At 36.7% G+C, this 27,277-nt stretch overlaps 1 protein-coding gene across 1 annotated transcript; it reads left to right on the top strand.

Moving 5' to 3' along the window:
- The first annotated feature begins 416 nt into the window (after positions 1–416).
- On the top strand, positions 417–26,087 carry LOC140146784 (cytochrome P450 27C1-like). Its single transcript, XM_072168665.1, has 11 exons — positions 417–619; positions 15,403–15,706; positions 16,165–16,319; positions 16,571–16,761; positions 17,756–17,968; positions 18,941–19,107; positions 19,835–20,001; positions 20,793–20,871; positions 22,246–22,405; positions 22,810–22,853; positions 24,033–26,087. The coding sequence occupies exons 4-11, from the start codon at positions 16,656–16,658 to the stop codon at positions 24,141–24,143; spliced, it is 1,047 nt and encodes a 348-aa protein (XP_072024766.1). The 5' UTR covers positions 417–619; positions 15,403–15,706; positions 16,165–16,319; positions 16,571–16,655; the 3' UTR covers positions 24,144–26,087.
- Positions 26,088–27,277: the final 1,190 nt, after the last annotated feature.

Raw genomic sequence — 27,277 nt, 5'->3', positions numbered from 1 at the left:
AATCATTCAATAATCGATCATTCAATCGATCATAAGATCAATCAATCGACCAATCGATCGATCATCAATCAACCAAATGATCAATAATTCGATCGGACAATCATGCGACTACTCAATCAATCAATCGATAACTCAATCAATCAATCGATCGAACAATCAATCAGTCAATCAATCAATCAATCAATCAATCAATCAATCAATCAATCAATCAATCAATCAATCAATCAATCGCCCATGTACAGACGAATAGCACGTACGAGCAGCCTGGAGTTTAAAATTAGACACACCGTGGTAGACGTGATTTCCCGATTTTCGTTGCCGTTGGTATACATCGCTGTGTCTTAATCACATGATTATTGGACCCCGGTATTGGAGGCAGTTATATCATCAGTCACGTGCCTAAAATAGTATATTTTTTTCTCACCGCCACGAACATAATCTGTTTAGTGATTCTCGTCAAAACCAACATTGGCTATCTAAAGTGAAATTTGTGTTGAATTTTTCTGGACTGAAATGGCTCGTCTAATGTGTACAACGTTACGGCAAGCTCAATGTGCTGCAATATACAATGGATTGCAGAATAATACATTGTTACCTGCGTTAACGGTCAGCAATAAAGGTAGGAAAACATTTGATATATAGTAAAGTTAGTAACAACATAAACGGGTTCAGGAGAATACTTTGTGAATAAGATTACTCAAACACACGGTGAAACTCATTTCACCAATAAAAATATTGAGACACGGTCAAAATCCGGCAAATACACTGGATGTTTGCGGGCGTGAGGAATTTACAAAATGTGGACATCCCCCGTAAAATTGCTTGTATGCAAAAACTTGTCTTAAAACCATCAAAGAATTGACTTTTGTGTGTGTGTGTGTGGGGGGGGGTTGCGGCTGCATCATGACTCGAAATTTATAAATATGCCTAATAAACAAAGCGCATTTCGTATTTGGGTTTTTAGCCCACCTACACAGGAAGCAAATTATTATTATTTTTTGAATACTTTTATATCTGTTTTAAATAGGTCTGTTTGAATTTAAAATCATAGAAAAAGATTTCGGCTCCTAAATTCGCTGTCGAAGTTATGTAATAATCGGATTAACTACCATAACAATAGATGAATACAATCATGAATAGATCGTACTGCACTGCACGCAGGTTGCACTCATCACCTGTGTATGTCTGCAATCATAGATTGAATACAATACCGCTCTTTTCAAAGATTATAATCTGACAGGTGCGAGTGATTAGCATTTCTTCGACATCTATGGAGTACATCAGACACGAGCCCATCCCGTCTAAAAAGTGGGTTTTCTTATTTCCAAAGATGAGATGCTAATTTCTATTGTCCGTTGTGACGAACACGCATCTATTCAAGTCTCTCTCTCACTTCAATGGATATGGTGAATAGAAATGATGGCCGTCGAGGTCGCGTCACTGAAGTCATGAAAAGATTACGTATTTTGTATTGTTCTCAGAAAAAAAACCCGTATTTTCTACCTATACTCTGGCGAAGTTACGTAATTAATCGGATTAATTACCATATCAATAGGTGAAAACAATTTTGAACATATCGCATGGAATAATTGGTAGGAAAAGGCACTATCTCATTAGCATGAGCTGCATTGTTATTTAAATAGCGTATTGTTATTTAAATTTGGCCTCAGCTCGTATAGATGGCGCTAGTCATGGCATGCAGACGGAGCCTGTTCGAACCAGTGGAAGTGTACAGGCATGTTTAATTGATGCATAAATCACCGTTCTGTATATAGGTATAAGCTGGTATATTTTGTACACGATTTCTTTATACAACAATGGGGCAATATTAAATGTATTAAGTTTATAAAATGTGACAGTGACGTGCCTTTTTATTGTCTGTAGTGCAGAGCTCCGCCGACCGACTGAAGCAGCTTGAAGCTATAGATGGTGCCAGCGTGGCCATCCCTGGCTGCATAGTAGAATTCAATTCCAATAATATTGAATTATATCAGATTCATTTCAAGCAAACACCATTGGTCTGCTTTTGAAAAGAAATGTTAATTCCCAAAGATATATAATCGAGTATCACAATGTCATTATATTATGTCAAAACAGCCGTAGATCTTAAAATGGTCAAGGACATTGGTTACGTAATTTCCACAACGGCGTTTGGTGATAGACCTATGAATAAGGGATGAAGTGGTCTTCATTTCTGATCGGTCAGATGTGGTGTAAAAGATTTTGACTTGAAATACCTACTTGTATTTCATACCTTCTCGAATTTCCATCGCATTATTGACAACAAGTCCTAATTTCGACATTTGCTATTGTAAAAAGTCATTCCCTTCTCAAATTAGCAAAAAAAAAAAAAAAAACATATCTCTGGTGCCTAATGGAAATACCAGTCCGCCATTACGGGTGCAGAGGTCAGTGGTCTCAGCTCTTAAAGCGGGCGCACTTTCAAGCTTGGTACTCGCATTGAACAGACAAAGTTCGCATACTGAATGGCGGCTTTATTTGTCAACCGTAATTAACATGATCAAGGGGTCGAATCATAACCGATTCATAACCGATCAATAACTGGACTCATTTTCTACCAAGCAAACCAGCGGGATTTGTCATTGCTTTGCGTGTTTAATAGAACAACCGTGAGTTAAGTGTCACCCCCTTGATATCGCTCTGCACTACAAACAGGTTACACTCATCACGTGTGTATGTCTGCAATTACTCCTCTATTCACCAAACGCCAAGAGTATCTAGAATGCTGTTAAAATAAGAAAATTTTTAATGCTAATTTATTGCACATTCTAGGGAAGCGTGGTTACCTTTTTGAAATAACCGAGTGAGAGGGTTTTCAATAAAATATTTTTCCTGTCAAAACTGAAGCATCCTCTGTATAAAAGAAAATATGAATATTAACTGCACATCATATATAACGATTCGTGATACCCAATTGTGGCACATTTGATGTCGTTTATGAGGCAGAGAATTTTACTTCAATTTTATATACGCCAAAATATTTTTTTAATTGAGCGAGAATGGCGATAGAAAAAACGTTGAAAATTCCATGTAAAAATTACATTAGACCCCGCCAAATATTACTGTTTCGTTTTTATGGAAATCTAATCTTTTATTTCCTGAAATAAAATTAGGGGCCTAATGCGGATTTCTTGTATAATTGATAAAAAAACATCGACGTGTATACAAGAAGCTACAAGAAAAATGGTAGGCCACATACTGACCGACATATACGGCGAGTAGCGCACGTGGGAGTCAAAATCGATATAATGTATGAAAAAACTATTGTGCATGTATAGGCTCATTTATTGTCGGATTTCTGTATATAGAACATGTATTTAAACAAATAAAATTCCGAAATATGGTACATTTTCTGCCTTTGCTTGTCACGTGGTATGTTGAAGTAATGAAGTTGCGATTATATGTTTAAATGTTCACGATGATACCAACAAGTCCTTGTGGCCGAGCGGTCTAAGGCGCTGGTGATATGTCGATACTGTATAGGCCTACATGATAGCGGCTCAGTGCAGTGTGGGTTCGAGCCCCGCCGGCGCCTCTGCCGAAATAAATTTCCCTTTTTTTTAAAATTTCATATTATGTTAGGGAAATGTGGCTGGGAGAATGTATGTATGGCGAATAGTGGTGTGGTCTGCAATCATAGATTGAATACAATGCTGGCCTTTGCAAAGATACTAATTTTACAGGTGCAAGTGATCAGCATGGTTCAACGCAGAGGTGCCGCATGAACGTATCAGTGCAGCGCGGTATATTCAAAAATTGTTTTCACCTATTGCTATGGTAGTAAATCCGATTATTACGTGACTTCGCCAGCGTATGGCGCTCTAGCTGAAATACAACAAGATAATAATGTAAACCTGTATTTCAGCTAGAGTATCTCGAGATAGAGTACAGGGCGATATATTCAAAATTGTATTCATCTATTGCTATTAATTATTAACATCATCACTTCGACAACGAATAAAATAGTATTACTTCATGGGTAGGCCTACATGTAAGAAGAGTCATAAAAAGAATTCAATGAAACAATATTGTATTATAAAATTAGATAATTATTCAGTTTCAGTTTCAGTTTTAGTTTTATTTCACTCAACTATGCAAATCATGAACGAACATAACATAATAAACTTATTTTAATACATAAGTATTGTGGACACACCATTCAGAGCAAAGCTCGACTTATAAATGATACTGGCCTGGGGAGACACTCGAACATGAAAAGGGTGTGACACAAGCTAGGACACAAACGTCGATGTACAGTTATTTACCGCCCACCTTAATTTAGGCGCCTCGTTTAAACCAATTGAATAGAGTTGCTGATCGATTATCCGTAACAACGTGGCGTGGCTGCCAGGTATGGGCCCATGTCATCATATCATGATATTCGACTTTAAAAAAAGGGTCCCAATGACAGGCACATACTACCGTCACTTCTAAAGTTAAGTTCCCCCCGATAGGGAAATGATCACGAAATTAACCTTAACAATGAAACTATAACTGAAAATGCTCAGTGGTGTAATAGGCTAATTATGATGATCTCTGCACTAAAATGGATGATTCGATACCTCTAGGAATGGTTTCTATTATTGCTGAACCATGAAATGGTCAGCCTAGTAGTCTTTGTTACTTCCTTCCTTCCTTACTCGGCAACCTTTTGGTCTGAAATGGACATATCTCTAAATGCCACGAAGGTATGACCCCATGAGTGGTGTCATATGAAAGAGGAAAACATAATGAATATAATAAAAATATTTCCAAACGTCAGAGGTCATCCAGGGGTCAAAAAAGGTCATTTTAACCGAAAATGCTCAGATTGAGCTTAACTTTAAATGCAATGATCCTTATGACATTCTAAACATGTTTAAAACATTTTAAAATTTATTTAAGGTCATTAAGGGGTCATAAAGGGGTCAAAGGTCAAGTTTTCCAAAATGCTCCGATTGAGCCGAAATTTAAACGCAATGATCCTTATGACATTCTAAACATGTTGAAAATATTTTTAAATTCATTTAAGGTCATTAAGGGGCAATAAAGGGGTCAAAGGTCAAGTTTTCAAAATGCTTCAATTGAGCTGAAATTTAAATGCAATGATCCTTATGACATTCTTAACATGTTTTAAATATTTTAAAATTCATTTAAGGTCATTAAGTGGGTCATACAGAGGTCAAAATTCAAGTTTTCAAAATGCCAGCTTTCCACGACCAAGGTATATTAAAACGGTAATGAATCGGCCAGTCATACCTTCGTAGCATTTTGAGATTATGTCCATTACAGACTCCGGGTGACAGTGGTATAGGCCTACCACAATATACTGCCGAAGCCACATGGTTCAGCTATGGTGCGGTTATCGCTCTAGTTTTATACCAAACGATTGTTTAATGAATATCACATAATTTCTGATATCAAATAACTTTCATTTTTTGATATTCACGATATAATACAAATTTTATGACAAATTATTAAAATTTGATATTTTTCACATGTTTGATATATAACAGTCCTCGAAGTAAATTTTATAAATCTAATGACATATTCTTAAAGTGTATGTAGCTGGGAGGAAAAGCCGACGATCAATTGAAAATTTGACCTTTCATATTGAAGATATGGATTTTTCCCAAAAGACCTAATTTTTTGGTGTTTTGGGAAAAAAATCCATATCTTCAATACGAAAGGTCAAATTTTTCAATTGATAGTCGGCTTTTCATCCCACCTACATACACTTTAAGTATAAATCATCAGATTTATAAAGTTTACTTCGAGTACTGTTAAATATCAAAAATATCATTTTTTTATCATTTGCCATAAAATGTGTATTGGTCAATTCCAGCGAAAGTGGGACAAAATTCTCTCTATGTTAACTTTCCACTTTAAAATGTCATTAATAAAGGAAATCCCGTTATTGATGGAGCATATCATGTCACGTCCAATGTGCTCTCTTTGTGCATACAGGCCTTTACTAGCAAGTCATACCAGGGGACAAGTTATGATGGCTTAAATGAATTGACGTTACCCACGAATCCAAAGATAAAGCACCATATATGTCATTGAATGTCCTTCAATCAAAATGAAATTATTACCGTTAGAAAGACGTTTGTATGATCTCTCATCATATGTAAAACGATTGAATTCCACCAAAGTTTGTGGACTCTAGAGGCCATTAAGTCAATTTGGCTAATAATTTTGTTACCCGCGTATCAAAAATAAAATGATCGTTCTGAAAAATGTTAAGTGAATATGCCATAAATTACTATATCATGAAACGAAGTTTCGTTCTATAATTCTGAGGTCCAAGTGATTATTTTATGCAAATACGTTTTACCCATAAAATTCCATAAAATCAAATTTGACGTTACCCACGTATCAACTGTTACCCACGAGTCCAGCAAATATAATTGCCATAACTTAAATTAACATTTAATGACTTTGGACACTGAATTTAGTTTGACAAGCGCTTAAAATTGTAAATCGTAAAAATACGTTCACCGCTTTACAAAAGAATCTACGACGGTTTAAACTTTTGTTACCCACGAATCCCGAATAGATGCTAACCTTGAAAAACAAGGAGATTGTTTATTTTAAGTTTAAATCAGCACATATTCAAGCCATGGGTATGCTATAATTTTTACAGTACTTACAGTTTATGCACCTAAGAAACGCAAACCCCACGGTACTATAGTACTTATAAACTACGCAAAAAAAGTTTCTTTATGGTTAGGAAATTTGCCCACTATTAAATTCTAGCGACCAATTTTGTACGTTTGCTAAATAATCGCATGCGGGAGATTGTCCTGCGCATTTTGACACCTCAATCACTACCCTACGACACTCCTGAGAAAAGATATGAATGTTTAAGTAATACGAGGTCGACAAATGAAAATTGCAAAGAAGCCTATTCAATGGTTTTAGAGCTGATTCACAGATCCAAGACGGTTTCATTATTCCCGCCTTTTCAATTTTAATTTAAAGCATTTAATTGATGAATGTTAGATAATCCTTTGCTTATTGTGCAGATGAATGATCAAAGACAAAGGTGAGTGGGTACTAAGACATTTACGTTTTGAGAGATGGATTTGGAAAAGGGATTCAAAACAGGTCATGATTACAGCTGCATTCATGGAAGCAGAAGGAATTGAGACACTTGAGTGGCCCTCCTGAAGCCCTGATCTTAACCCCTTGGAGAACCTTTGGGATCAGCACAAGAGACGAGTCAACAAGAAGATAAAGGCAGATACAACTTTGGTGGGATTGCGTCGCATTGTTATCAACGAGTTGAACGGGGTTGAGCAAGGTAACATTCGACGCCTCATTAGGATCATGAGACGCCACGTGGCTGCTGTAAGGGAAGCCAATGGTGGACACACAAAGTATTGAAAGACTGGTAAAGAAAGAGATTAATCTCAAGTGAAGTTGGAAGCGGCAGTATGATGCCTGAAATGTGCTCAGCAATAAACAAAAATGTTATCTGCATGTTTGTTGTTTTTTGTGTTCTTTTATGCTGAAAACTTGAATAGGCCTTTTTGCAATTTTCATTTTTCGACCTCGTGTTACTTAAACATTCATATCTTTTCTCAGGAGTGTCGTAGAGTAGTGATTGAGGTGTCAAAATGCGCAGGACAAACTCCCGCATGCGATTATTTAGCAAACGTACAAAATTGGTCGCTAGATTTTAATAGTGGGCAAATTTCCTAACCATAAAGAAACTTTTTTTGCGTAGTGTAGCTTTACCCACGAATTCGGCGTTACCCACGAATCCAAGGATTTACTCGTAAATTATATGTTTCTTATGCATCTTAACATTTTGAAAACATGCGAAATAGGTTCCAAAACAGTCCTGTTTAATAGCATCCTCTTGTAACAATGTATTGATAGTGTTTTAGTTCATAGGAACTGTCAAACACGATTTAATAGAATATTGCTGCATGAAAATATGGAATGCTTTTACTAAAATAATAATATAAAACTGTTTGCTCTGTCTATTTGAATTTGGCAACTTCATTATTCTCAAAATTTTTATACCCAAAATGCCATTATGATCCATTCTAAATATTCCATGTAGTTTGTATTTTGATTAAAATTCATTTTAGTGCCATTGCAGCCTGAATTATTGACATACGGAAAAGTATTTTTATTTTATTTAAAAAATTAATAGGAATTGCTATTTTCCAGACGCTGTTACCCACGAATCCATCCGAGATCCTCATCCTGCGACGAGATACAAAATCTAACTTTATATTTATATGAAGCATTTATTCTAATCTTTCGAAATAATACAGTAATGTTAAATGACAGCCACTTTGGAAAGAGTTCGAAGAATTGACACAATCTTAACTGTACACCTGGTTCTTTCTTAAAATTTGTAATAACCAAAATATTTCTTTGTAGATATATGTAATAAAATTCTATTTTACGTTCAAAGTCTTCACCGATTTCTAGTGTATATGAGTCACACATAAAATATTGAAAGATATTAAAGAAAGTGAAATTTTATGGCGTACAACAGGTGAAAAAGGCTTGAATTCGTGGGTAACATGCATATGCGCATTTAACACTTTATTTTGTCTAGCAAGAAAATTCATTTTTCAATCCGATGGCACTTCCACCTGATGATTCACTAGATATGATCGTCTCATTTGATAAGTCTAGAATTGAAAAGGAAAACATTTTCAAAATGGCCCCAGAGAGAATTTTGTCCGCTTTGGCTGGAATTGACCATTACATTGCGAATTTCAAAAAATCAAAATTATTTGATATCAGAAGGACATTCTTCGTATTCAGAAACGTTCATACATGTACCCACCCTTTAAATGGATTAAAAGTTTGTTCATTAGGGGTTAACAAACTATACTTTTATTTATCTACCACCGAGTCACGTAGTGCACTATGTACGAACATTTTATAAAAAGATAAGAATGTGGACTCTACATAGAAAAAAAAAAGACTTTTTAATGATAACAATTTATTTTTGTGGCCCCTTCCGGTTATTCCACTGTGCAGTTTGACACTGCACAGTAACTAATGTGTAATGTAACTTAAATGGATTACAAGTTCCTTCATTAGGGGTTAACAAACTATACCTTTATTTATTTACCGCGGACGGTACCCTATGTACGAACATTTTTATAAAACGACAAGAATATAGATCTAGATAATTATATAAAAATTATATATTAATGTACTCCTCTTTTCGCCAAATGACAAGTGTTTCTGGAATGCTGCTAAAATAAGAAAACTTTTAATGCTAATTTATTGCACATTTTAGGGAAGCGTGGTTACCTTTTTTTAAATAGCCGAGTGAGAGGGTTTTCAATGAAATATTTTTTGTGTGTCAAAATTTAAGCATCCTATGTATAAAAGAATATGAATATTTATTGCACATCATATATAACGATTCGTGATACCCAATTGTGGCACATTTGATGTCATTTAAGAAGCAAAGAATTTTATTTCAATTTTATATACGCCAAAATATTTTTTAATTGAGCAAGAAAAATTACATTAGACCCCGCCAAAGATTACTGTTTCGTTTTTATGGTAATCTAATCTTTTATTTCCTGAAAAACAATTCGAGGTCTAATGTGGAATTTGTATGTAAATGATAAAAACATCGAACGTGTATACAAGAAAAATGGTAGGATCCACTATAGTATTATACTGACACACATGTATATACGATGTACGAGCGCACGTGTGCGTCGAGTCAAAATCGATATAATGTATTGTCCATGTAGAGGCCCATTTATTGGTGGATTTCTGTATGTAGAACACGCAGTTAACAACAACTGAGCGCCATTAACACAAATTAATGTATTTAGGCAAATAAAATTCCAAAATATGGTACATTTTCTGCCTTTGCTTATCACGTGGTAGGCCTATGTTGAAGTTTATATTATATGTTCAAATAAGTTTCAAATGGATACCAACAAGACAAGTGGCCGAGCGGTCTAAGGCGCTAGGCTCACAGAGTATCCAAAGCGGTGCGCCGTGAGTTCGAACCCCGCCTCTGCCGGGCGATAATTATAGCCTCTGGAATGAAATAACTCGAAATTAAAAGGGGACATAGACTAAAAAAAAATAATGAAAAATAACATTTTGTGGAAAACAAATAAGAGTCTATTCTTTATGGAAATCGCATTGTATTGATTTAAGGGGTACTACACCCCTCGATAAATTTGTGTCTATTTTTGCATTTTTCTCAAAACTAATAACACACTGGTAACAAAAGTTATGTATATTGTAGGGGCAAGGAATCCAATTACTACACTGGCATTTCAGTGACCCAAGACAAGCGGTTCGTTATTTATGATAAGAAATAAGGTACCGCTAGGATGTACCTCATTTCCTATCATATATACTGAACCGCTTGTCGTAAGTCGCTGAAATTTCAGTGTAGTAATTGGAATCCTTGCCCAATAATATACATAACTTTTGTTACCAGTGTGTTATTAGTTTTGAGAAAAAAAAAATAGTCACAATTTACCACAGGTGTAGTACCCCTTAATCCTAGAACTACTAAGCCATATTTTGTAACACGGATTTCGAATTTTCAATTAATACCGTTATCGTTGGTACCATTACCAATGTATAGCTTTGCGTCTCCTCTATCCAATGATACCAAAATAAGTACAAACATCCCCAAACAATGTCGTTATGACGTCATAATCTGAGGGCATCCATGTAAATTTGGGAAATTCTGGTTATGTACAAATGTATAGGCAAAATTGATTTTCGGCTAAAATTCTACAAAAATGTAAACAACAAGTAAAAAGTCAGTAACTCTTGAAACTCTCACTAAAAGGATGGAACTACGATTAGCTTAGTTCGTATGGGCGTAAACGCGTGCGGTTTTTTTTATGACGGATCAAAAATCCCTTAGTTCTAGTGTTAATTTAGCCAAAAAGAGGCATCAAAAAGAGTAAAATAAATATACCATTAAAAATGGGCGTAATATTGGTCAGTTGATGGTGTTTGGAAACGTCAACAGCAGCTGTATCAATCACGTATAAACATGCACTTTAACCAGTATAAGCACTTTACTTATAATATAAAAAAACGGGTTTGGACCGTTGGCTTGAATATTTTACCATTTTACCATGTTTACTCTCTTTAATGACTGGACTTTGTACATTCTATAAATATGAACGGAAAAAGAAAAAGAATATATTTTATATTATTTTATTTCATACTTACTTATCCTTGTAGTTAAGTCAAAAAACTCAATTTGGTGACCACTCTCTGGCTAGTAAGGTTTGACGATTCTATGGAAGATAAGGTGCCTTATCCGTAAATAAGGGATGTAAACCCAAGTTAAGACAGTTTAAATACCATATAAGGGACACGAACCCCAGATAAGGCGGAAATGACACACTTATGCTTCTGCTCTCATTCAAAAATCACATTTACGCTCTACCAAATAGGGGCCATCTTGGATTTCTGGGCAAAAATTATGTTATAACGTCAAATTAATGTCAGATTCGGATTTCTTGAGATCGACTTACCCGAAAAAGTGTCTTGTACATGATTTTTGATACTATGGTTCAAAACTTATTTTTTTCAAGATGGCGTCCGCGGCCGCCATCTTGGATTTCTGGGTAAAAATGAGGTCGTAATGTCAAAGTAATGTCAGATTCAAAATCCTTGTGGTCGACTAATGCAAAAAAGTGTCTTTGTACACGATTTTAGTTCCTCTGGTTCAAAACTAAATTTTTCAAGATGGTGCCGGCCACCATCTTGGATTTCTGGGTGAAAATGATGCCGTAATGTCAAACTAATGTCAGAATCGGAATCTTTGTACTCGACATATCCGAAAAAGTGTCTTTGTGCATGATTATAGGTTCTCTGGTTCAAAACTTACATTTTCAAAATGGTGGCGGCGGCCATTTTGGATTTTGGCCTCTAGCGAAAAATGCCGGGATTTTCGCGATGGACATGGAGGCTATTTTGTTTCTAAATGGTCCATAGAAGTCGAATCAATTGTCAAACCTTACTAGCCAGAGAGTGGTCACCAAATTGAGTATTTTGACGTAACTATATGTGGACCTTTCAACATGCACTGTCATTGGGAATTCCACAAAGAAGGACCAAAGACAGGTAATGACCATTGTCACTAGGAGCCACAATATGCTCATTTATCAGAGCACAGTTCTTTAACCCAAATACATTTGTACATTCATTGAATGACCTTTTAGGTACAAAAACTCATACTCTGCAACTTGAAGTCAAACATATCAATTTGTAAGCGCTCTTTAGCAAATTCATAGTTCATTGAATTTACAACCGTATGACAAAACCGGCGAAAATAGAAACTTTTTGCACAATATTTAAATTGCTCATTCTCATGACGTTCGTATAAAAAAAATTATGGACAATATAAGTGTGCTCTTTCATTTAATGACATAAAATTTGACAAATATTGTAAGGAACACTTGAGGTTTTGACTTTTAAAACCTACATTTTGGTCAAAAATCGTGTTTGGAAAGGTCGTTTTCGACAGATTTACCACATTCGCCTTGCTATAATCATTTAAAATATTATCTTAACGTTATCTGTTGATCTTATGTAAAAGAGTGTTTTTAGGGGGACTAAATGTTAGCTTTCGTTCGATATAAAACAATTTCTGATTGGATGAAGGGAACATTAGAGGTTTTGAGAAAAACCAATCACAGAGGCCTATTTTCCAGGTAGAATCTCACACAGCTCTATGATGCTAAGCACTCAACCGTGTAGTGTAATTAAAGATTGTGTTGAGACAATTCACTGCTAGCTTGAAAGGAATTGTATGCTCAGGTGTATCGAGGTGGAAATTGTGAATAGATGGTTTATAAGAGAATCGTTTATGTAGCCAAACCTTTCCATATGTTTTACACTCTGAGTGTTTAATTGAGGTTATTGAACTATGCCATTTGAACGAGACAATTGTGGTCCATAGTGTATGATCATACATCACACCACTCCATGCCATACATAAATTCTCCCAGTCACATTCCCCCAATATGAAATTTAAAAAAAGTAAAATTAAATTTGGCAGAGGCGGGGTTCGAACTCACGGCGCACCGCTTTGGATACTCTATGAGCCTAGCGCTTTAGACCGCTCGGCCACTTGTCTTGTTGGTATCCATTTGAAACTTATTTGAACATAATCGCAACATCAACATAGGCCTACCACGTGACAAGCAAAGGCAGAAAATGTACCATATTTTGGAATTTTATTTGCATAAAAACATTAATGTGTATTAATAGCGCTCAATTGTTGTTAACTGCGTGTTCTATATACAGAAATCCCCCAATAAATGGGCCTCTACATAGACAATACATTATATCGATTTTGACTCGCCGGACATGTGCGCTCGTACATCGTATATACATGTGTGTCAGTATAATACTATAGTGGATCCTACCATTTTTCTTGTATACACGTTCGATGTTTTTATCATTTATATAAAAATTCCACATTAGACCTCAATTTTTTTTCAGGAAATAAAAGATTAGATTACCATAAAAAGGAAACAGTAATCTTTGGCGGGGTCTAATGTAATTTTTACATAGAATTTTCAACGTTTTTTTCTATCCTTATTCTTGCTCAATTAAAAAAATATTTTGGCGTATATAAAATTGAAATAAAATTCTCTGCTTCTTAAACGACATCAAAATGTGCCACAATTGGGTATCACGAATCGTTATATATGATGTGTAAATATTCATATATACTTTTATACATACGATGCTTCAATTTTGACACAAAAATATTTCATTGAAAACCCTCTCACTCGGCTATTAAAAAAAGGTAACCACGCTTCCCTAGAATGTGTAATAAATTAGCATTAAAATTTTTCTTATTTTAGCAGCATTCCAGAAACACTTGTCGTTTGGCGAAAAGAGGAGTAATCATACATGTACATATATTTATCTTGCCAGGTTTGCATATTAATATTTATTACCCGGTCATTTGGGGGCGATCGGGGAACGTTGATGACATAAAGTGCACATTAAAAAGTGAAACAGATAAAAAAAAAAGAACAACTCGTTGATTATAAAAATGTAAAACTGACGAGCAAAGAAGTTATTATTGTAGCGACTGGCCACGATTATACGAGGAATGTTGTTACCCCGTGAATGTTTTATTTATTTATTTAATTTTATTTATGATATCTTTATAATAGAGAGCTATAGTACAAATGCATCGTTTTCTGGTACCCCTTTTTTTTTTTGGGGTGGGGGTGTTGGGGGGGGGGGGTATAGCCGAGATATGCGTATATATTTTTTTTGCAACCATAATGAGCAGTAATGCACAACACCCTAACCCTAAAGGTTAGCGGCCCATTATGGTTGCAGAATAAAATTAAGTATATAGCCGGTATTTATTAATTGCTTTATTTATTCATAACTTTTGGCACATGGCCAGACAAGTCCAATATTGAGCATGGAATTGGAAGAAAAAATATGAAAGAAAAAATATTAGGCAGGTGGGTGCAAAAACCTAGAATTTTCTGAAATACTCCACTGAAAACCAGTCTTTGAAACTTAAAAACACAGATCTTTAAGTTTTGTCAATAAGTATTAATTATGAAGGCCGATCATTAACTTCGGAAAAATCTTTATCGGACATGTTATTTCCTCCGAATTTTCTCAAATCTATCAAAATGACTTGGGGTCCAGGCACAAGCACAATAAATAAACATGAGGCAAAACAAAAGGGTTGCAGAAGAAGTCATATCGAGTGCAAGTTAATTGAATACATGAATCCAAAACCCACCCAAGTCCATGGGAAGTGATTTTGAGAAAAGAACCTGTGTATCATTTTAATTCCTTCAGTTAGATTTACCTGGTCAATATGGTAAGTTGTACGTGCAATTGCAATGGGTGGGTTAAACTGTATTAGGTATGACGATTAGCATTTCAGGGACTTCGTGGGGTTCATTTTAAATTCTGGACTTGGGTGGTTTTTTGAATCATATACAAAGACAATAATGTTGGAATGATATTACCACTAGTAAGATAATACAAAATTAGCACACAGTTATGTATAATGTTGATAAGCATTCTGCCATGTAATATAAACCACACACTTTCCTTGATTAAACCCTTTTTTCTTCAAAAGTCACTCTCCAGCAATGAAGATGTTACAAGTGGACTTTTATACATACTGTATTTCAATCAATGTGTTACAAGACTCAAATCATGGACTTGGGTTGATTCTTTCATACATGCTATTTTTAAACATGCTCAATAGACACAGAGGATGAATTTGAGTTGTTCTTTCAAACATATGACAGGCCTATGTATAGCAACACTTTCCCATGCTTAACTCAATTTGGCCAAAGTATGGACTTGGGTGGCTTTTGTATTCATATATTCAATTGTGAACCGTGTTTTCATGTGTATTTCCAGGCCATAATACAATACCTACCAATTGTCGTCGCCATTCGAGCACCCAACAAGGACAATGTCCTTTTACATCTTCACGAAGCAAAAGTTCGGCAGCAGCAGCAGCTACCACCGCTCCCATCGAGGACACTTTACATACCCATGATGGTTCTGTGAAGGACTTTGAAGAGCTACCGATGCCGGGAGGCTACAGTGACGGTTTCATGGGAGCCGTAGCTCCGTTGGTTCATGCATTGAAACATGGTGCATTTTCCAAACCACACGAGTATCAAAGTTATACAGGAAAGGAACTAGGCTCCATATATAGGTAAGATCTCTTCAGGCCTGTGTTTTTCTTTTAAAGGGCCCGATGCAGGGTTACGCGTATATCTAGTGCAGGACAATACCCCGGGACAATACTTTCAAAAATTGTTTTCACATATCAGAGCTTATCATTATGGTAAAGAAACCTGTTATATCAACACTTCTACAACGAATTGTTAATGTATGTGCAAGTGGTGTCACTGTACTATTTAATGTGTTATGTTTATGTGAGAAGAAGTATTCTTCTTGGACCAGAACATACTCCTTATAATGACCTTTCACCCAAAGTCTGTGAATACCCCATATAGACATTATGCTTTAGCAAGTGGCGTTGTTGTGTTATGTAATTTGTGGGCAGAAGCATATTTAGTTGCCGATAATCATAAGTTAGCTATATAATCATGATAAAAGTTTTTTTTAATATTACCTTTTTATTTGAATATTTAAATTTTTATTAAACAGGCAAAGATATAGTGGTGGTTGGATGGTGGTATTATCAGACCCAAAAGATATTGAAACAGCGTTTCGTCATGTTGGTAAATACCGCGACGACCAGTACCTCAGCCTTGGGTAGACCATAGGCACGAATCTAATCATGCACCCGGCTTGCTAACCAGGTGAGGAAAGTTATCATCATCATCTGCATCATTGAAATGATCATCATCATCATCATCATCATCATCATCATCATCTTCATCATCATCATCATCATTTTGGTAGAAAATTACGCACAAATCAGAGGAGCAAGAACGGTGAAATGAAAACAAGCCAATTTTAGTCCTCTTGGAATCTTAGTATCTTAGTTCATCTTAGTATATATAATTGTTTTAGTTGTGAGTCTAAATTATATCATGTTTTCTTTCTACAGCGATGGAGAAGAGTGGCACAAATTACGATCGGCAGTAAGTAAAGGCATCCTGAGACCCAACATTGTGGCTCGACACGTCGGTAATATGCACAACATTGCCCTCGAATTCATCGATAAAGTCAGGGATGTCCGACGTGCGGATAATATCGTACCTGATATAGAGACGGAATTGTACAAATGGGCCATGGAATGTAAGAAATAATATTAGGAATGTACTGAAGTTTTAGTAGAAACAAAACAATAGACAAATTCAATTTCGCGCATTCCTACACCTCAATGACAGACAGAGATGGGGTCCGTCCAACTGAAAATGTGAAATAATGTAGGTTTGGTGGGTATTTTAAACTGCATTTCATCAACCGTGTTACACGTAAACACAAAAGAATGATGAAAGTTTACAACGCAATACAATCAAGATTGATTTCTAAGCGGGTGTGGATGGACCCCAGTAATTATGGTATAATTCTTACCATCACTTGGCTCGTTGGATTCGTCTATAGTCCATTTAGCTTTCTCGAGGCAGTGACGTCAACACTTTGTCGCACGTTACTTCGCGCGGGTCAACGCACGCATTTTAATACTGCGCTCACTGGAGCACGCACTGACGTCAGTCACGTCACTGCATCGAGGGGCCAAATTATTGACTATAGCCGGTGATAAGCAGTTGACCGCGCGCGAAGCGATAAGAAAGTGTTGCTGGTGGTATAAGGACGAGTAGCTGGCGTTTCCAGACATCTCTGGTTATATTCAGCATGTTCAGTTGAGAGTGATATAATACGATGGCTTTAAAATTGGCCAATCACCACGTACCAACAACTGATTGAACTTATGGATATGCAAGGATTTGTTGCCGACGACGAGAGATCAAAATTTTATCCTACGTGTTCTGAATAAAATGTCTATCCCTGCCAGTAAAAGCTCTACAATCCACTGCACTGCATCATGGGAAAAAAAAAACTTGTCAAAACATGAAATACTGCTGAAATGATCAATGGCGCTCTTGCCCGGCGTCCTCAATCCTGATCCTAATAGGTATAAGCTGTGTCAAAGCAGATTAAAGTTTACAAGTATTTAAATGGTCAGTGTGATTAGTTCCCAAAAACCTCACTTTTCAATAAGAGCTGTCCAATTTCAACATGTTCAATGCCAAGTTTAACATCAAATCATAACTTTGTGTTATTTCAGCTTCAGCTAAGTTCTTATTTGATTGTGATTTGCACCTGCTCAAAGAGAAAGTATTGAAACCAGAGAACCAGCTTTTCTTTGACCAGCTTCGTGTGCTGACATTCAAGTCATTTTACCTCTTAATGTTACCAGAATCCGTCTTTAAGTACATACCAGCAAGTGTGAATCCGCTCCATCAGACAAACAAAGCCTGGGATCAAGTGTTGCATCTTTGTGAGTGTTTTTGTGATTTTTGGGATGGTTGGGATGTGCGATAGATAGCCTAATACAAAATATGATAAACAACAGACCCAAAAATATTCTAAGTAATGGTTTTAAAACAAATACTTAAAGAGGCCTTCCTACTCAACTAGTTCGTCACAGACAACCCGTCTTCATCTTTTAATACGACGATAGACAAAACATATTTTAATGGATAATATATTTCTACCTTGACAATTCCCTGCGAAGCTTGTATCCGAAGTGGAGTGGCCTCTGTAATTAAACAAATAACAATAATTAACGCTAATAGCACTTTTTCCAGATTTTTGGGGAACAGTTTGAAAAAGCACCCTTCCTAAAGCATTTGAGACCGAATTCCTCCGGGCGGAATTCGAACCTAAGAGCCTGGTATATTGCTACCTGAATCTGCCCGCCCACCACCACCCCACCCCTATACGTACCCAAAGAACCAACTGGTTTCTCCTTCAGGTCATCATTACTTAGCGACCAGTCCATGCAGTAAAACATGCAAATAAATATAGAATTCTGCACATCATCACATATGTGAACTGCTACCACGAAATGAGCGTAAAGTCGCAAGTTGGTAGTTTCGAGACATCCTGGCTGTTGCGTTGGTCTTCTTTGTTTCACACGCACCTGTTCAAGCCAATAGTATGTCTGTATGTGATTTGTGAATGGGGTCACAATGGGCCATTCACGAATTGCATACTGCTGGTTTGTGCAGGTGCGCGGCAAACAAAGAACAACAACTCAGCAGCCAGGATGTCTCGAAACTACCAACTTATGACTTTACGCTCATTTCGTGGTAGCAGGTCACATAATAATATACATATCATACAAGATGTACATTATCGAGTCTCATCTTGGTTAAATCTAATACACGTAATGTGATCTGGTGATGAAAAAAAAACCAGAAATATAAATAAATACTTTACTAACTTCCTCTTATTTCTTCAATATCAGCCAAACAATATTTGGACGAAAAAATGGGTTCTATTGCCCGAAAAGCAGTCCGGGCGGAGGATCTTGACGATGGCACATTTGTCGCCTTCCTGGTGAAACAAGACAAATTAACTCCGGATGAAATATACAGTGTGGTTGGAGAAGTCCTCGGTGCATCTGTAGATACTGTAAGTATACTTGTCATCAAGTAGCCCGGTCCGCGGATCTGACTACCTGACCACACCATGTACCAGGTAGCATGTTGCCTGCGCAGGCATATATATTGTATCCCAAAGGGTAACGCTCTGTTTCAAATAGAGTATCCTTTCACAGAACAATGTTTCTTGGTTTAGAGTAAAGAAGTATTAAAGTCAAATGTATAATATTATCAATAAATATACAATCAGTGGCATTTTCCCTCAATATTATTTATTTGTAGGTGATTTGCATTCAAATCAAATTGTCAAAAAACCGTTACAAATTGTTTTGTTATCTTAATTATTATGCTCCAGGTGGATTTGTTTTTGGCCTAATAAAAATTCTCAAATTAGATGTTGCTCATGTGCGTGAAAGTAAAGTTTCTCCCGATCTTTAATAAAGTCATCATTAATAATTTAGGGCTTTAATAGTGTTGGGCGTTTTTAGTCTGCCAAATTCGGAAGAGTTACAAAGGCCTGTGTTGCCTGTCCAGGCAACATGCTGTCTGGTCCGGCAGTGTTTCCTGGGCAGGCGGTCGGAGCGGACTGTCAAGTTGGAGATGCTAATACGATTGTTAGCACTGTCTTAGACAATGTTTGCTTTTTCACCTCACAGGTGACTACATCAATTGGGTTGTTGTATAGCCAGAGTATATGACACACATAGGATAGATCAATTATAACCTTTGTCTATTTGAATATCTTTTGAAACCTTTAGACAGCTTATACGACAACATGGGGTATCCATTTGCTCTCTAAGAACCCGAATGCACAAGAAAGACTGTACGAAGAAGTACAACGTGTAATACCAGCTGGCACTACTCCAGTACGGGAACAACTCGATAACATGCCATATCTGAAAGCAGTCGTTAAGGAAACGCAGAGGTATTTAGCTCAGTAATTTAGTTAAATGTTGGTATTTATACAGCGCCTTTCACATGTGTACATGTACCAAAACGCTTTACATTAATTCCGCTGTCGTTAGAATATGCCAGCTACCATACAATGCCCAAAGTATACTCATACGTTTGGGCGGCGCTCAATGGACAATATTCATAACAGCTTCCCATTACACCCCCTGGGTGGAGAAAGACAAGTAAGGTAAAGTGCTTTGCCCAAGAGCACAATACGGTGGCACCGCCAGGGCTCGAACTCGCAATTCACCGATTGCAAGACAGAGCCCGTACCGCTGCGCCATCGTGCCCTTATGTACCTAGCCCGAAAGAGCTTTCTTTCCGAGTAAGATCTTTCTGAGTAGCATTATCAGTCAAGCTTGTTTTTCTCATGATGGTAGTTTTAGAAACAAGTAAACGATTATGAGATGTGGCTCCAACGTGAAAGCATCTTGCTGTGTGATTCAGTGCAAGTCAGTCATAAGAAAGAAGAGGAACCAAATATCCAAATTGCGCAAATAAATATGAAACAAAAAGTAGGAATAAACAATCAAATAGCAAGAGAAGAAAACAGGGAAAATTGCCCAAAGTTGTCAAAAATTGTCAAAATAGTATAGAGTTACTCAAAGTTTAACATTTTCTTAAAATTGCCTGAAGTTGCTGAAAACACGAACAGTGTTGCATATCATTTAGAGGCACACTTGTAGCCTTATGAATTTCAGGTCAACATTATCTCGTTTACTTCCAGTTATTGAAATCAAATACATGTATGTCCATTTTCAGATTATATCCAATTACAATAGCAACGGCAAGGATTCTTGAAGAAGATGTCGTTATTGGAGGATACAATATACCAAAAGGGGTAAGTCATTCCAGAAGGAGATTCCACCTTCATTTTTGGTACCATTCGTGACTGATATAGAAGGGCATTTCCAGTAACTTGTTATGCGGTCTTGCATTATTATTTTACTGCTATACATCAAGTTTTCACAGGGCCTTTTTATGTTGTTGTCTTTCTATAACATGCATATATAATTTGCCCCAAGTTGGTTTTCGAACGCCAATCTTGGCATCGGCATTATTTTGCTGCCCATATTGGGCCATTATTATGTTTTGATGAGTCCAAGTGTGTGAAAATATTGGATCCAAAACATAATGATAAAATTGGATGCTTTACGCCCAATATTTATTGGTCTCGCTATGAGTTTTTAAATATTGGACTCGACTACGTCTTGTCCAATATTTTAAAACTCAAAGCTCGACCAATAAATATGGGCTCAATCGATCCAATTTTATATCAATCTTGGCTTACCATCGGTAATCTTCATACTGGCAGCCTATATTGGTCCAATATAGGCCCAATATTTAGCCCAAGCCCAATCTTGGACCAATCTTGGGCCCATGAGCAAATGATATTAGGCCATTATTGAATATATCGGGCCACCATTGGACCAATATCGCCATGTTATCTGGTTATTAGCCTTGTCAAATCTATTGTTCTGCTTAAACATCGGAATTGGGAAATTTGTCTAGGAGTTTTCTACAACCCACCAATTTAAGGGGATGGGCTTATCTGCCAAGGGTGCTTTTTCAAAGTGAACACTCAATCAACTTCATATTTGGCCAGGTTATGTATACTGACATTGCGATTCATTTTATTTAGTTTTTATTTGCGTCGTCACTTCCGTTGCCATGGTAACTGCGGCCATATTCAATTTTTCAAGGTTATCGCATCGCGCAGTGTTTGAGTACCTTCTGAAAACATTAAAGACTTCAAAGTTTGGTATAGACATACTTTAGAATGCTTTTGACAATTCTATGAAAAGAAATGTTCAAAAAGTGCGTTTCGTTTCGCGCAATGGTGCGGGTATTTTCAGAAATTGCGTAATTTCCATTATTAATTAATACAAATGCGTCGTTTTCAAAAAGTAAACAAAAATCGTTAAAATGCTTTTCATAGATTTGCAGATAAATGTATTTTCAAACTTGAAATAATGCGAAACGACAAATGGCTAAAAAAGGCATTTTATTTGTAGAAACACTAAATATGTAAATTTAGACGAAATTATGCAAATGAGATTGATAAAAAAACTTATTTATGTTAACCACAACAATCGGATGAGTGAGGATGAGTGGTTGTGGGATAATACGAAACGACAAATGGCTAAATAGGGCATTTTATTTGTAAAATTTCCAATGTTGCGTTTTATATATTTTTTCTTCTTTCTTTCCTTAGACACAAATTCAAACAAATTTCTACTCGGCGTGCCGTAGAGAGGATGTGTTTGACGATGCAGAGGAATTCCACCCAGAACGATGGCTTGAGCACGGGCATGACAAGACATATCACCCTTTTGCATCCATGCCCTTTGGCCATGGAACCCGGATGTGCATCGGTAAGTTTTCTTGAATAATAGTGACCAGGCCGAGAGGGATCAGTGTGGTGAATTGGATTGAAACATCCAAAATTATTGCTTTACATGTGACCGAGAAAATGAATTATGAAGTGAAAGGTGTAACTCAACTTTTTGCTAATTTCAACACAGAATTCGATCGTTTCCAATGCCTAATAATACTATTGAGTGGGTCTTGTACAACAATAGCCATCCACTGACTACCGTTCTGAGTGTTTATGCAAATGATCAAACAATGAATGAAGTTAGATTGGTCAGACACCCACATAGAGGCGTCAACATTTTGAATGATTGTATGGACCATCCCCATTATCCCCCCAATATCCCCGGATATATACGCCTATGCCACCAGTGTTAATATATCTGTAATTATTTCACCCATATAGGTCGTCGACTGGCACAACAAGAGATGTATCTAGTTTTGGCTGAGGTAAGACCATTGTTATTATGACTAATGCATTGAAAAGGAATAGGGCATAGATCATTACTAAATGTTTGGCCCACACATAATATGTGGGGCTTAAATGTTATCATGCAAATGGTTGCAGTGGTGTAACTTTGGGCCAGGGTGCCCGGGGCGAAAGTAGAGCGGGTGCCCCTAGCCAAGGATGTGCATAGTCCAACGTGTAGGACAGTGGCGTAGCTAGGGGTTGTGGCACCCCTTCCAAATTCTTGATGCGGAGCACGCGAAAATTTGCACAAACAGGACCAATCACGCATTAATTTTGGTGATAATGAAGTTGAATATCGGTCTTAAACTTATCTTTCAAATGATTTTGTGGTGAAATGAGCGCGAAGCGCGTGAAAATTTTGACTTTCATCGCTGGAGGGGCGTATAATTGACGCTGAATTGGTCAATTCGGCGCCCCCTCAGGGTGGCGCCCAGGGCACGTGCCCCCTCTGTTCCCCGGTCCCTGCGCCACTGGTGTAGGTCCTATTTTCTAAGTTCTAGGTTCTATTTTCTATACATGTATGCTCAGCTCAGACTATGATCACTATCTCACATGGCGCAAGAAAGACGAATTGCGCAAGTCCAGTGACCGTACCGCGCCGCCCGAATTTTTTTTCGGGTGGGGCAGTTAGTGGACTTTCGCAATTAATCTTTCTTGAGCGATCAGAGTGAGTCTTGAGAATATAGTTGCTATAGCTAAGAAAAAACAGTTCCTGCCGAACTATGAGACTATGTGTGCATGGTGCAGAGCTAATCAATTTTGGTATTGAAAGCCATAGACCTACCGAATAACTTCATGTTAATAACAAAATGTTTTCATCTTCTCCAATGTCTCATACTTTTGAAGAGTCGTCACTAGCTGTAATGACGTATAGCTATAGGGGTTGTGGCGCCCAGAGGAAAGAATACACAATACCAGTGGTGCGGGCGCGCAATAATGTGCATACAAATTTGGTATAGCCTAATCAAATTGAATTTTGGTCTTTCAAATAAAAATTTGTGCAATGCGAGCGAAAATTTTGTGTTTGATAGGCCTATTAATTCATTATAAAAAAAAGTCCCTGTATTACATTATTCCTTTGTATTAATGTGTTTGAGATGAAAATAAAACTGAATTGAACTGAACTGAACGAATATTATTTTCCTCTTTTTTCCTAGGTTGTAAGGAATTTCAAAATGGTGCCATCAAAACCAGATGTGCGTTCTACGTGTGGCATTATCATTAATCCAGAAACGTCGCTTGAGCCCGAATTGATCGATCGGGTATAAAATGGACATAACAGAGGAGTTATTGTATTGCCGAAAACAATGCATCTGAAATATCTTGAACCATTGGTATGAACCGTGTATGCACTTTATAGACGAATCCAATTTCACGCATTCCTACACCTCAATGGTAGCCAAAGCTGGGTCCCCGTCGGCTCAATCTCACCTAAAATGTGAAATGATGCGGCCTAGCGCCTTGGAGGGTATTTTAAACTGCATTCTATCACCCGTGTTACACGTAGATAAAAGAATGATGACAGTTTACAACACAAAACATCGATTTTAAGCGGCTTTAATCCACCCAATTGGGCAGTCACAACACCAGTTTGGGGACCCAATAATGACCGACCAAATCCTGTGCATGACGTGTCTCGTTGGATTCGTCTATATGCGAGAGGTAACATAGTGTAAAAAGGCCTAACTGTGTAACAAATGAATATACCTTTCATGTATGCTTTCGTATAAATAGAGGCTATCCACTTTACTCATGTGAGACTTCTAACAAAAGGCGCTGGTTCCCGTAGTATTCCTCATTCAAACCAATTCAATGCATGACCTCGGAGTTATACCTGCGTGACTTTGGCGGGCTATTTAGAAACAGTAATGGTTGCACATGTAGGTAATTATTTTGAAAGTCCTAAACAAGGTATATGCAGCTAACACGGATAACCTCTATCATCTGAAATATCTTGAACGATTGGTACTATTAATGCACGTCATCTTCGAAAAGTAAAGTGCAAGAAGGCCTAGCCTTGTATAACATTATAATATCACTAAGAACTCATGTAGGCCTACTCTTATAACCTAGGCCTACTATAAGGTTTTCAATCAATTTTTGATTCGATTACTTTTAGAGATATCATTTTAGTTGCAAAACTAAAAAGTCCGTAAAGTACAATTTTGGAAAAAAGAAATATAATATAATATAATATAATATAATATAATATAATATAATATAATATAATATAATATAATATAATTTCATTATATCAGTCTTCTTCAAATTTTTCAAAAAATTCTAAATTTTGGATGACATTTTGAAACTTTTGCATCAATTTATATGTTTGTACCTACAATTTTTCCCAGTCTCACAGAAACCCCCTTTGTTTGGCAAGATTTTCCCCAGTCAAACGACCCCCCCCCCTTTTTTTTTGGTGCTATAGGCTCTCACCAAAAGACATATAGTTTTCAGATGCATATAATTAATTTTGGTTACCACAAAAGACGTAACCACAAATCTATTGCTTTGTACAAAACACTGCTTGCGACGTTTGAAGATGAATAAAGCCATTATGTACGATTTCCGTCAGATTTCAATTTGATCATTCTTTGCCCAAAATGAAAATAACAAGAGCACTTTTATTCTAATCAACGAAAAGCACGGCGCTATATTATGCGCCAGTTATTCTCTTGTCGAGAACACTGCAACTTTTGAATTTGCATCTTCGTTAGTTTCTTGGATCATCGTTTCTTTGTTTCTTGAACAATTTAAACAAACGAGGTCTTTTAAAAGAAAATCTGAGCTAGAGATTTAGCTGACATATCTGTCTTTGTTCAGGACATATGCCTAAAAAATAAGTGATATCTTAATTGTTTTGCGATCGGTATCTTAGAAACAGCAGCTACCGTCAAACTCCGTCTACAAGCATAGTGTTTTGGATGAAAGCTAAATTCATACGAAACAGCAGTAAATATTTCAAAACAATTATTGGTCTTACAATAGACAAACTTGTTTATGTTTGTATCGGTAAATATATTTGTTCAAACTCCATAATATTATAATTTTGTCAATGCATGGCGCCTGGATTAATTTAACTTTCATCAAAAGCACAGTATAATGCTTGTAGATGAGGTTTTACGGTATTGTCACAATTTTTCTTTGTATTGTAAAAATTGTATTATAAAAATAGTATGTATATATAATAATAAAGGATATCTTGTATATAGTCATTAGGGGAAAGTGGGGTAATCCCGGGCACCTTTCGTTAAGGCTACACAGGTTCAAGATTAAATAAAGTTCATCAGTGAAAATCATATCAATGCAAAGTAGGAGTAATGTTCTAACTAGCAACCAGTTTTTAATAACTCAATATCTCTAGTTAATAAGTTATGATTAAAAAACAAAATGGAAAAAAAATGATGGGGTAATGCCGGACACGGGGTAATCCCGGACACATGATTGTTGCTAAGAGGGAAAGTGGAGTAGGATGATAATCCCCTGAATGTATTAGGTACTTCTGTTACCTCAAGCATACAACTATGGAGGCTGCTGTTGTTGTCTATATTTTCGAAATAACAAGTGTCCGGCATTACCCCATCTGTATAGAGATGCATGTGTGTCCGGGATTACCCCTCACGGTCCCGATTTATTTTTTCAGTGCTTGTTCTACTTATCCATTTTTAAGATACCAAAATTCATACATCCAGCTAACAATCAAGTATCAAACATAATTTTCATCCATACTTTATCTGTGTCCCTTGTCGCATTAACTGTCATCCAGCTAATAAATCACTTTTCAGATAAAAAGTCAAAAATTACAATTTCTGTTTTTTCGTAATTTTCACAAAGAAAGGCGAGACCCAAAGCGCTGGTAGTAGTACACGTGAGATACACTTTGAGGTAGCTAATACCCTAAGGTAGTATAATAGTGCCACCCTTCTCCGTTTAGCTGCAATCGACGTGTCCGGGATTCCCCACAGTCCGGCATTACCCCACTTTCCCCTACACGTTCCTTGTAGTAGGCCTATGCATAGAGATGTTGATTGGTAACAGTTGCATGATGGGAGGGGAGGAAATTATACAAGGACAGAACTTTAAAATGCTGCGATTTTTGTTTCAAATAGGTTGAAATTGTTCATATTAAATCTTGCAACAAGGACTAAAACAAACAAGTAAAGTTTTCAATAATGTTTAGTGTTTTCTTTACCGAGTTCAACAGTACAAGAGTCAAAGGTCAACAGAGTTAAATGGCCATGGACCTATAGTTTGCCCTGTAACTCGGAAAAATGTAGTGTAAACTGATTTTATTTAAACAGCCTACACTGCAAAAAATGTTGGTCAAAAAAATGACCAACAGTTTGGTCTATATACAACACATGAAACAGTTGGTCAAAATTTGACCAACAAGAGTTGTACA

This window comes from Amphiura filiformis, chromosome 2 (genome assembly GCF_039555335.1).
Source record: "Amphiura filiformis chromosome 2, Afil_fr2py, whole genome shotgun sequence".
Lineage (NCBI taxonomy): Eukaryota > Metazoa > Echinodermata > Ophiuroidea > Amphilepidida > Amphiuridae > Amphiura > Amphiura filiformis.
The sequence above is the reverse complement of the archived record's forward strand: the minus strand, read 5'-3'. Positions and strand labels throughout refer to the sequence as shown.

Excerpts from the sequence above, each read along its gene's own strand:
- LOC140146784 (XM_072168665.1), top strand. The coding sequence starts at position 16,656 with ATGCACAACATTGCCCTCGAATTCATCGATAAAGTCAGGGATGTCCGA. Across the intron at positions 19,108-19,834 it reads TCGGTGCATCTGTAGATACT|ACAGCTTATACGACAACATG; the intron begins GTAAGTATACTT and ends TGAAACCTTTAG. Across the intron at positions 22,406-22,809 it reads TGGAACCCGGATGTGCATCG|GTCGTCGACTGGCACAACAA; the intron begins GTAAGTTTTCTT and ends TCACCCATATAG.